Genomic DNA, 10,814 nt, shown 5'->3' with positions numbered 1-10,814 from the left:
GGGCGGGGCCTCCAGGGCCGCGGTCCACTCCGTGAGTTCCCAGCCCGGGGCTGTCCTGCTGCGCCGCGGACGGATCCCCGAGCTCGGGACGCCTGCCGCCCGTCGCCTGCACGCCGCACGGTGAGTCCGGCTTGGGTAGTGCACCCCCCTTGGCGGATCCGCTGGGAACCCCACCCCGCCGCCCGCGCCCCAGTTCGCCGCCCCTCCGATCTCACCTTCTCGCAGGTCCCCCGCGGGCTCCTCGGGGGTTTCCGCCCGCGCCCCCAGCCCGCGTGCCCCGGCCTGTCCCCTGCCCCACCCTGAGCCCTCCGCCCCGCGCCCCGAATCCCGCCCCCACTCCGCGCGCGCAGCGCCCGTCGCCGCCCCGCCGCCCGCCCGGGATGGGGCTGTAATTCTAGCCAACGGCGGAGATGTCTTTGGCCGCGGCCACCGAGCGCCCTGAAACGCGCAGGGCTGGACGCGCCCGGGAAAGGAGAGGGGGAATCGGCGCCGGAACCCAAGCCCAGGCTGCACAGCCAGGCCCGAGGGAGGGGCGGGGGCCGGACGCCCGAGCGCTGGCCCTGCGCCGAGCGGACACTCGGACATCGCCCAGGCCGGAAAGCACGGGAGGCTCCTCCCCAGCTAGAGACCAAGCAGGGTCTCGGCCGCCCCTTTCTCTCCGATTGGCTGCGTGGGAAACAAGAATCCCCCCCAAAAATAAAGGAGCCGGCAGACCATTGGCATGCGGGACTCGAACGCGCAGCCCCTGGGGCGCCGGGCTAGAGCGGAGGCTGGCGGGGACCCGGGTGCGCTCTCGGACTCCGGCGCGAGCGCGCGCCCCACCTAGCGGCCACGGATCGGAGCGCCGCTCGGCCCACTGTCCCCTGGGGAGCCCGCGGTGGCGAGGGGGACTCCGAGGGAGGAGGGCCGGCCGTTCACTTTCATTCTGGTTCCCGGGACTATCCCCGGGGCGCCAACCTGCTTGAGGAAATTTGCTGTATGGTCCCATGACCAGGGCTGTACTCAGGGTGTTCTACTGTCAGTCCCATGTTATAGATGGGGAAGGTGAGGCCCACAGAGGACAAGGTCAGAGATCAAGACCTGGGACTGATGCGCATTCAGTATCTGTCTGATTGAAACCCAGGGGCAGGTCCTTGAACACCCCAATAGCAAAGGGGTGACCGTGTCTTCCCCGTGGCAGCAGCGGCTATGAAGGAGGCCCAGGCCAAGCCCCCAGGGCTGGGATGTTTCCTAACCACTCCTCCCACCTGCACACAGCCACCCCCACCTCCCTTGTCCAGGTGGCAGTGTTTGCTTATACCAGGCACTCACAGGATTGAAGAGGAGGGCAAAGGCTAAGACGGAGCAGGAGGCAGCCTGGGGGACTAGCCGGTGACCCGGGTTAGATTAATGGGCCTGGGTCCCTTCCAGTTGGGTGACCTTGACAGTTACTTAAGCTCTCTGTCCATGCGCGCCTCTGAAGGCAGGCCTTACACCCATTGAGCTGTTGCCCAGCGGGAGAGAGGGAATCAGCCGGTGCAAAGGCTTCGCTGGACCTGGTCTGCTGGCTGCCAAGTGTGCATACTTGGGCCTTGATGCCCTTGATGGCCATGCTCCCCAGTTCTCCCCTGGGTGGCCACTGCGGGCCCCACCCTCCCCCCAACCTCTGTGCTCCCCACATCTGGAATTGGGCGGGTACTTCTGGCTTGGGATGAGGCAGCTGTCAGAGACACCCGGTTTGTTGTGGAAACAGTCCATCTTGGCGCCCCTGTGCAATGGGTGGGCGTGAACCTGGCTCCAGGCAAACATAACCCATCAGCCCCTCCACCCCCACAAAATGGGGGTGAAAAGGCTCGAGAAGCCACCCCAGGACCTCTAGCCTGGAGAGGGGGCAGACTCTAGAGCCCCTAGATGAACGGGTGGTGGGAGTCCACCCCCTCCTGCATGTCCCAGCGCCTCCTGGCCTAGCCGGATGTTGGCCACTAAAGAGCCATTCCTTTGTTTCCTGCTCAATGGCAGGTGCTCCGAGAGGGACAAGATGTCCAGCCTCTGCGGCTCAGTATGATTGACCCCAGGGTGTCCGGTCCTGGGTGGGGTTTCCTGAGACAGGGCCTGGGAGGCCAGAGACTCCTCCTGTGTCCTTCTTCCTGCTTCCCTTGTGGATGAATTCCCACCCTCCCCAGGGTGAAGAACCGGGCCGAGGGAGCTGGCAGAACCCCCCTGCCAGGCCACTGCACAGTCTTTCCCGGGCTGGTTGCCCACCTGCTCTAGTGCTCCTGGCTGGCCGGGAAGGGCCGGTAGTGGGAGAGAGGGGACTTACCTGGATTGCATCTGGCCGCGGAGTCGATTTCGACTCTCAGTGACCCTATAGAAGAGAGTGGAACTCCCCCTGCTGGCTTCCGAGACTCTCAAGGTCCTCGTGGGTTTGAACTGCTGACTTGGGCGTTCACAGCCTGATGCCTGACCACTGCATCACCAGGACTCCTATTTGACGACCTTGCACACGGCGATTTTCTTTTTTCCTTGGTGATTCTACAGCGTTGGGCTGCTAACTGCAAGGTCAAACCCAGCAGCTACTCCTTGGGAGAAAGATGAGGCGATCTAGTCCTGTAAAGAGTCACAGTCTCAGATTCCCCGCGGAGCAGGTCCACTCTGTCTTATAAAGTCACTGTGGCCACTAGGCCTCAGAGTCGACTCGATGGCAGTAGACTGTCGTTTTACCACCTGGGCTCACAGGTGGGAGCCCCTCAGATTGGCTGTGCACCCCCCACCCCGGAACTAGGAGAAGGGCTCATGTGATTTGCTTTGTCTTAGTGTCCTAGCTCTGCTGGAATGGATGCCAGAGCAGGGGACTCAAAGACAGAGCTCTGACTCCTAGCGACCCCATGTGCAACAGAGGAGAAAACACCTGCCGGTCGGCAACATCAACAAGAGGGTTATGTTTGAGCCCCTTGACCCAGTGCCTACGGAGTCTAACTAATCTATCTAATCACTGCTCCTTTTTCACTGCCCCTCTGCGTTACCAAGCACCATACCTGTTCCAGGGACTGGTCTTTCGTTGTTGTTTCGAAATTTAAAACCCAAACTCACTGCCATTGAGTCTGTTCCGACTCCGAGCGACCCGATAGGACAGAGCCAACCCCCGAGACTTTAAAGCTTTATGTAAGTAGAGTCTCATCTTTCTCTCGAACCTCTAGCCATGCACAGTGAACAACCCCCTAAACCACCAGGGCTCCTTTTACAACTTAAGAGCCCAAAGTCTGACTTCAGGGTGCCAGCTCCACTGGGAGTGTTTGTTGGCTTTGAAGGAAGATTTTTTTTTTTCCTTTCAGCTTCCAGTCCTCCGTTTCTTGGCAGTCTTCCCGTGGCCTCTGTCCTCCCCCATTTGTGCTAGCTTGTGTCTGCACCCAGTGTGCTCTTTTAGATCTCAAAGTGACTGGTCTGCATTTTGAGCCAAGATTCTGGAGAAGAATCCTGACCACAACGGGGCAAATGCTGAACCAAAGTTCAAATTCTCAAGGGATCTCGACTTCCTGGAACCACAGAGGCTGGAAGAACCCCTGACACTCTGGTCCTGAAGTCACCTTTGTGTATTAAACTGTAATTCAGAAACAACCCACAAGTCTTCTTAAAGTAAACAAGAGTTTAGCTTTGCAAGTAGAGAAGGTCTGCCTTGAGCGTTGTGCTCCTTTAAGATGTAGTGGTCCAGTGGTTACGCATCGGGCTGCTAACCACTAGGTCAGCAGTTCAAAATCACCAACTGCTCCTCGGGAGACAGACACTGCTTTTTACTCCCATAAAGAGTTATAGGCTCGGAAGCCCACTGGGGCAGTTCAACCCCACCCTATAGGGTCACTATAAGTCAGAATCAACCGGATGACTGTGAACTTGTGGTTTATGTGGAGTTAAATTGACATCAACAACTGGAAGGTTAGATGGGGCTCTCCTTCGAGGGGAGTTCATGTTCACGGGGAAGGAACAACTCCTAGAAGCAGGGTGAGAATTGCTGTACAGCTCAAAGGCCTCGTCGGTGCCACTGAAAGGTGCCACTGAGCGGTGCCACTGAGCGGTGCCATAGGAACTGTGGAATCCATGTGTCCTCTGCTGCTCACCTGGGGGTGCGCGTGGAGACTGCTGAAACAGCAAAGGTTGTATTGCATTGATGTCCGTCCCAATGAACGACCTAAGCAAATCATCCAACATTTGGGTGACTGGCCTTTCATTTTATATACATGCGGGTACGCTCACACACATGCACAAACACACACAGTATTATACACAGGTCCTGCATGTGCGTATCATTTTACCATAATGGAATCAAAGATCATTTTGATTGAGGACAACCGTGTTAGTCTGGGTTGACTAGAGAAACAAGTCCAGGGAGACTCATCTGTGTATGAGACAGAGCTTTCTGTTCAAGAGCAGTTGAATATTGAGAAAACATCCCAGCCCAGTCCAGATCAAGTCCATAAGTCTGATTCTACCCCATATGTCCAATACCAATCTATAAAGACCTCTTCAGACTCACTAAACATGCAATGACGCCGAATGCAGGAAGATCACAGGCAGTGGGTGGAAAGTCTTGTAGGTCCAGTGGCGGTGGAGCATCTATGGCTCATTCCAGCTCCAGGTCTGCAGAACCAGGACCGACTTGACTCCAGCTCCTGGATTATGGGCTACATGACAACATTTGTCATCGCAGGGGTGGGGGGAGAGGACTCTGAGTTTTGGGGGCTTTTTTCTCTGAAAAAGGGGCGGGAGGCCAAATCAGTGTGGGCACCTATGGGCCCTCGGAGGTAGGGGGAGGGAGAGGAACATTAGACTCAGCCCCTCGCTCAAGAACTTATATTCCAGGGGAAGAGAATAGAAAAGTGGACCCCCTGCTGTGCATGTCGTAGCCCTGGGTGGGGAAAATGGAGAGTCGTCCCCCTCCCACCCACCCCGGCCACCCCCCGGGCCAGGAGGGGCTGGAGACAAGAAGATGAGGCCCCTTCAAGTCTGAAACACAGTTGGGGTGCAGTGGAGGTCAGGCTAGGGCCTGAGGCCAGGCAGGAAACCTGAGCCAGGACTTTGTGTAGGACTCCAGCTTGCAGCAACTCAGGTGCCCGAGCCTCAGTTTCCCCACTTGCCAAGGGAGGGGGGTGCCTTCTCCAGCAGGGCTTCCTGCGGGAGGGTGGTCTCACACGGACTCCCAGGACAGGACGCCTGGCTTCTGACCTTTGCCCAGCTGTCCTGACTTTGACTTTTGTGTTTCAGAGCACCAGCAGGGCCTCCGTCCGGGACCAAGGGGACAGCTGAGTGGACATATCAAAGAGCACAAGATTCCCAGCTTCTGGGGGACAGTGGGGGAAAGTGGCTTTGGTCCTCTCAACCCTCTGCCCTTGTCTCATTCCTTGGATTAACTCTTGCCAGCCGCCTCCCACCAAGTTGTGGTGCCTGAAATCGCCACTGGAGCCACCGTGCCGGTGATAGCTCAGAGCCGGGCCGAGGGGGCCATGTCCACCAAGGTACCCATCTACCTGAAGCGCAGCGGCCGCAAGGGCAAGAAGGAGAAGCTGCGGGACCTCCTGTCCTCGGACATGATCAGCCCGCCACTGGGGGACTTCCGCCACACCATCCACATCGGCAGCGGCGGTGGTGGCGACATGTTTGGGGACATCTCCTTCCTGCAGGGCAAGTTCCACCTCCTTCCCGGCACAGAGGGCGAGGGTCCCGAAGATAGCCCCCTGGAGCTGCCCTTCCCCTTCATGCGCACAGCCACGGTGTGCGGGCAGGGACTCCCAGACGGGTCGTCCCCACTGCTCAAGAACGCCATCTCTCTCCCGGTCATCGCTGGGCCCCAGGCCCTCACCCTGCCGCTGGCCCAGGCCCCACCCAAACCCCCTCGGCTGCACCTGGAGACGCCCCAGCCCTCCCCACCTGAGGCTGAGGGCGTGGACCTCTGGAGGACTCCTGAAGCTAGCCACGCCCACAATGGGCTGACCCCAACATCTGAGGCCTCGGAGCCCTTCCTGTCCCAGGCCAGCTCCTTGCTCTCGCTGCACGTGGACCTGGGGCCCTCCATCCTGGACGACGTGCTCCAGGTCATGGACCAAGTTCCCTCGTAGCGGCCAGGCTGGCCGAAGGCTGGGCCATGTGTGTGGGCGAAGCCTGGCCTCAGAGGCAGGCCCCAGGGCCCACTGTATACTTGGTTACCTGCGTGGCTTCTCACCTTGAGCCTCTGTTTCCCTCCCAGGGCCTCACCCCGTGGGCAGACTGCTGCAGGGCTCCCCCTAACAGCCCACTAAGGACGGATCGGGGCAACAGCCCAGAGCCCTGAGCCCCCGCAAACCCATCGGCTCCTCCCTCCCTCAGCCCACCTGGCTCAGATGACATGGACTCCTGAGGCTGGGAGTGTCACACAGAAACAAGGTGCCCTGCTTTGTCCCCTCCCTGGCCCTGCCCCCATGTGACAGACTGGAGGGGATCTGGTTGCAATAAAACAGGCAGCTGTTGGTGGCTAGGCACCTTGGTCCCTTGTCCCATGTGTCTTGGGTTTCCATCGGACACAGGGCCAAGGCGGGACTCTGGAAGCTCACCCTGGTGAGACCCAGTCCCAGAAGCCTCTGCAGAAGAGGAGGCAGGCCAGGGAGGGGGCGCAGCCCTGCCCTTACTAGCTTGACCTGCTTCCCACCCACAGTGAGACTGGCTGCTCCCACACTGGTTGGGTGATTGAAAGTGGTGGGAAGGCCAGGGGCTGGTGCTGCTTGGGTGGTGATGGGGGGTGCTTTCTGTGAGAGAAGACCCACTTGTAAAAGTAAGCACCGGCCCTCTCCCGGGGCTGCCAGGGAGATGCCCCAGCGGAATCCCCCATGGGGCAGGCCTGGCGGAGATGCCCATCGGCTGGAGCCACAGCTGTTTACTAAGCGTCCAAAAGGTATCAGGTGGGGCCCCAGGTGCTGAGACACAAGTCTTGATCTCTGCTCTTCCAGTGTGGGAGGAGGACGGCCCATCTGCCATTAGGAGTTCCAGCCTCGGTGAGAAAGATGTGGCCAGGCCTGCCTGCGGATCGATGAGGTCGTGCCCGGGCGGTGAGGGAGAGCGGGTGTGACTGAGCCAAGCCTTCGGGGTGCCAGCTTCATGCTGGCGCAGACAGACAGACAGACGCAGTGGCCAAGAGCATGGGAACCAATGTCAGAGAGCTATCGTATGCAAGCCGCCCTGGGGGTGGATGGGGGCCCTCAGCCTCTGAGCAAGAGTTAGTTTACCCACCTGTGAAATGGAGCTCATGTTCTTCATCGGACCGGTGGCTAAGAAAACTAGGGATCACTTTTCAAAACTGGCTGAGGTTGTGTGGCTTGGGACTCAAGAAAGGCAGGGCTCTGAAGTTCGAGTGGGTTTAGGGTGGTTTGGCCCAAAACTCGGAAGGTGGAGGCGATGGGGAGCTGTGGGAGAATTCGAAGCAGGTGAGACATCTGGTCAGATTCAGGTTTCAGACTGGGAAGCGGAGAAGGGACCAAGCTTCGGGGAAGAAGCCACAATGGACATGAGATGGCCCGAGCGTGCTGACCTCAGGAATGGAAGAGAAAGGAAAGCCCACTGGACTTGGTGTCTGGAACCCCTGAGACCTCCCTGGCCCCCTTGTTCCCCACTCAGCCTGCTCCTTTCCATCCTTCAAAGCCCAGCCCTCGACCCACCCATGACAAGCCTTTCTTGCCTCTAGCCCTGCAGAGGGGTTTCCCACGTAAGCAAACGTCCCCCATGCAATGTCCGGCCTGGCCCGTGCATGTGTCTGTTACCAAGTCAGCCGTCTGCCATCGCTTAGAGACTCGGAACATCACGGGAGCATTTGAAGTGGGAGTTCAGCCCAGGTCCGTGGGGGTCTCACCGTCTAGACTGCCACCCCCACCCCGAAAGGACTCAGCTTCAGAGTCCGGTAAAGTAGTGAAGGGGGAGGGGGAGGGGCAGGAGCTGCAGGGCCAACACGTTGCCTACGGCATCTCCTCTGAGCCTGGGTGCTGCTGCCTTCTGCCTTGGGAGGGAAAGCCAAGGAGAAGGCCAGTTCCTTACAGTGGTCCCCGGCCTGAAAGCAGTGCCCAAAGACCCAGGGAAGCAGGACCTTCTGGGGACCCTCCTCCCCTGGGACCTCTCCAGAGCCCCTGGGGTCAGACATCAGGAACCATCCAATGGGTCCTAGGAAACCACTCGGAGCTCCGTGGGAGCCCTCTTCATTATTATCTGAGCCTCAAACCAAAGCCACAGCCCTAGAGCCCATCCTGACTCACTGGCAACCCTCCACGGGCTTCTGCGGCTGGCTGTCAGTCTTTACCAGAGCAGACAGCTTCATCGTTCCCCTGCGAGAGAGCTGGTGGTCAAAGCACGCTCTCACCGTGGGCAGCCTGGCGCTTAACCAACTGCGCCACCAGGGCATCGAGGGCTGCTCCAACAGAAATACCCCAAGAGGACGGCTTTGCAAAACAAATCTACTTCCCCAGAGTTTAGGAGGCTGCAAGCCCAGACCGAGCATGTCAGCTCTCAGGCAGGCTTCCCCTATGAGCTCTGCAGGGAGGGAGGGAGATGTCTCTTCTGACCTGTTTCTCCTGGGCGATGCTCATGCTGTTCTTCAATTCTCCTCTCTGCTCTCTGCTGGCTGGCTGGTATTTAATCCTGTTTATACCCTATACCAATCCTTCCTAATTAACAAAGACAGCCCATTCCCATTCCCCAGATGGACTTAGGATCACAGGCATGCTGTTCAGTGTATTGGCGAGTCTGTTGCTCTGACTCACAGCAGTGTTTTGTACAACCGAACGAAGCACTGCCCCACCTGTGACATCCTCACACAAGGGTTCACAAGGGGTCTTACCTCTGAGCCCATTTGTTGCAGCCACCGTGTCAATCCATCTCATCGAGGGCTTTCCTCCTCTGCCCTTCTGCTTCACTGAGCAGGATGTCCTCAGGAACTGGTCTCTCCTGACAACGTGGCGGAAGCACGAGAGACAAAGTATCACCATCCTCGCCTCTAAGGACCATTCTGGCTGTACTTCTGCCAAGATAGATGTGTTTGTTCTTCTGGCGGTCCATAGTAATTTCAGAACTCTTCACTTGCACCATAGTTGAACTTTGTCAATAATTCTTGGTCTTCTTTATTCAATGTCCAACTTTCACGTGCCTGTGGGGCAATTGAAAGTACCATAGATTGAATCCGATGCACCGTAGTCCTCAAAGTAACAACCTTACTCCTCAATGCTTTTGAGAGGTGCCGTGCAGCAGCTTCACCCAGTGCCACCTGCCTTTTGATTGCGTGACTACTTCTCCCATGGACACTGCTGTCGAGCCAAGCAAGATGAAACTCTGGAAACTTCAATCTTTTCTCCACTGATCATGCTACCTACGTGTCCAGTTGTGAGGATTTGGGTCTTCCTTAGATGGAGTTGTCATCCCCACAGAAGGCTGCAATCCTTGATCTCCATCAGGAAGTGCTTCATGTCTTCCTCACTTTCAGCAAGCAAGGGGGGTACCATCTGCATAGTGCAGCTTGTTAGGAAGCCTTCCTCCGATCCGGATGCCACGTTCTTCTCGTAGATTCCAGCTTCTCTGATGACCTGCTCACCGTGCAGGTTGATTTCAGTCTGGTGAGAGGATACAACCCTGATGCACACCTTTCCCGATTCAGACTATACAGTCTGCCTTTGTTCTGGTCACACAACTGCCTCGACCCACGTGCAAGTTCCACAAGAGCCCAATGAAGCGTTCGGGATGTTCCAGAACACTTTGTTTCTTTGACCCACACAGTCGATCACACACAAGCAAACACCTTTCTGGTATTCTCGGATTTGAGCCACGGTCTACCTGACACCAGCAATGATCTCCCTTCTTCCATGGCCTCTTCTGAGTCCGGCCTGCGCCTCTGGCAGTTCCCTGTTCATAAACTGCTGCAACTGCTGTTGGGTGGTTTTCAGCATCATTTTTATTTTTGTGTGATATTAAAGATATTGGTCTATAATTTGAGCGTTCAGTTGGGTCACCTTTCTTTGGGATGAGCACAAATACGATTTCTTCCAGTCAGTTGGCCAAGTAGCTGTCTTCCAATTTTCCTGCCATAAATGACTGAGTGGTTCCGGTGCTTCATCAGCTTGTTGAAACCTTTGAATTGGTAATTCAGCAATTCCTGGAGCCTCATTTTTTTCCGGCTAATGCTTTCAGTGCAGCTTCCACTTTTTCCTTTACCCCCACTGGTGCCTGCTCATATGCTACCTCCTGACATGGTGGGATGTTGGCTAGTTCTTTATGGCATGGTGACTCTTTTGCTTTGGTTGCTTCCTACACCGCCCAGTAATTTGCCTCGAGCAGTGGTTCTCAATCTTCCTCATGCCAGGACCCTTTCATACAGTTCCTCTTGTTGTGACCCCCCCCCAACCATACAATTATTTCCGTGGCTACTTCATCACTGTCATTTTGCTACTGTTATGGATCACCATGTAAATATCTGATAGGCAGGATGTATTTTCATGGTTACAAATTGAGCATAATGAAAGCATAGGGATTCATCACAAAAACAATGTCATTCTATATTGTGAAATAGTTATTTTTAATGACAAATAAATGAAATTTTGTCTTGAAGCATGGTGTCATATGGATAACAGTCTTTATGCTGGGTACTCATAAGTGGGCGTATCTGCATGTGGGCGGACCCGCCTAGAGACGGATTGAGGAGCGGTGTCTCAGTTCCTAAGACCATCAAATATAAGGGTTTTCCAATGGTCTTAGGCAACCCCTGTGAAAGGGTTGTTTGACCCACAAAGGGTTCTCGTCCTGCAGGTTGAGAACCGCTGGCCTAGAGAGTCATTAATTTT

General features: G+C 56.5%; 1 protein-coding gene across 1 annotated transcript; it reads left to right on the top strand.

Moving 5' to 3' along the window:
• Positions 1–9,964, top strand: CDC42EP2 (CDC42 effector protein 2). Its single transcript, XM_075545432.1, has 2 exons — positions 1–120; positions 5,236–9,964. Exon 2 carries the CDS (start codon positions 5,475–5,477, stop codon positions 6,084–6,086), a length of 612 nt encoding a protein of 203 aa, XP_075401547.1. The 5' UTR covers positions 1–120; positions 5,236–5,474; the 3' UTR covers positions 6,087–9,964.
• Positions 9,965–10,814: the final 850 nt, after the last annotated feature.

The sequence above is a fragment of the Tenrec ecaudatus genome, chromosome 4 (assembly GCF_050624435.1).
Source record: "Tenrec ecaudatus isolate mTenEca1 chromosome 4, mTenEca1.hap1, whole genome shotgun sequence".
Taxonomy (NCBI): Eukaryota; Metazoa; Chordata; class Mammalia; order Afrosoricida; family Tenrecidae; genus Tenrec; species Tenrec ecaudatus.
Note: the sequence above shows the minus strand (reverse complement) of the source record. Positions and strands in the feature narration are given on the sequence as shown.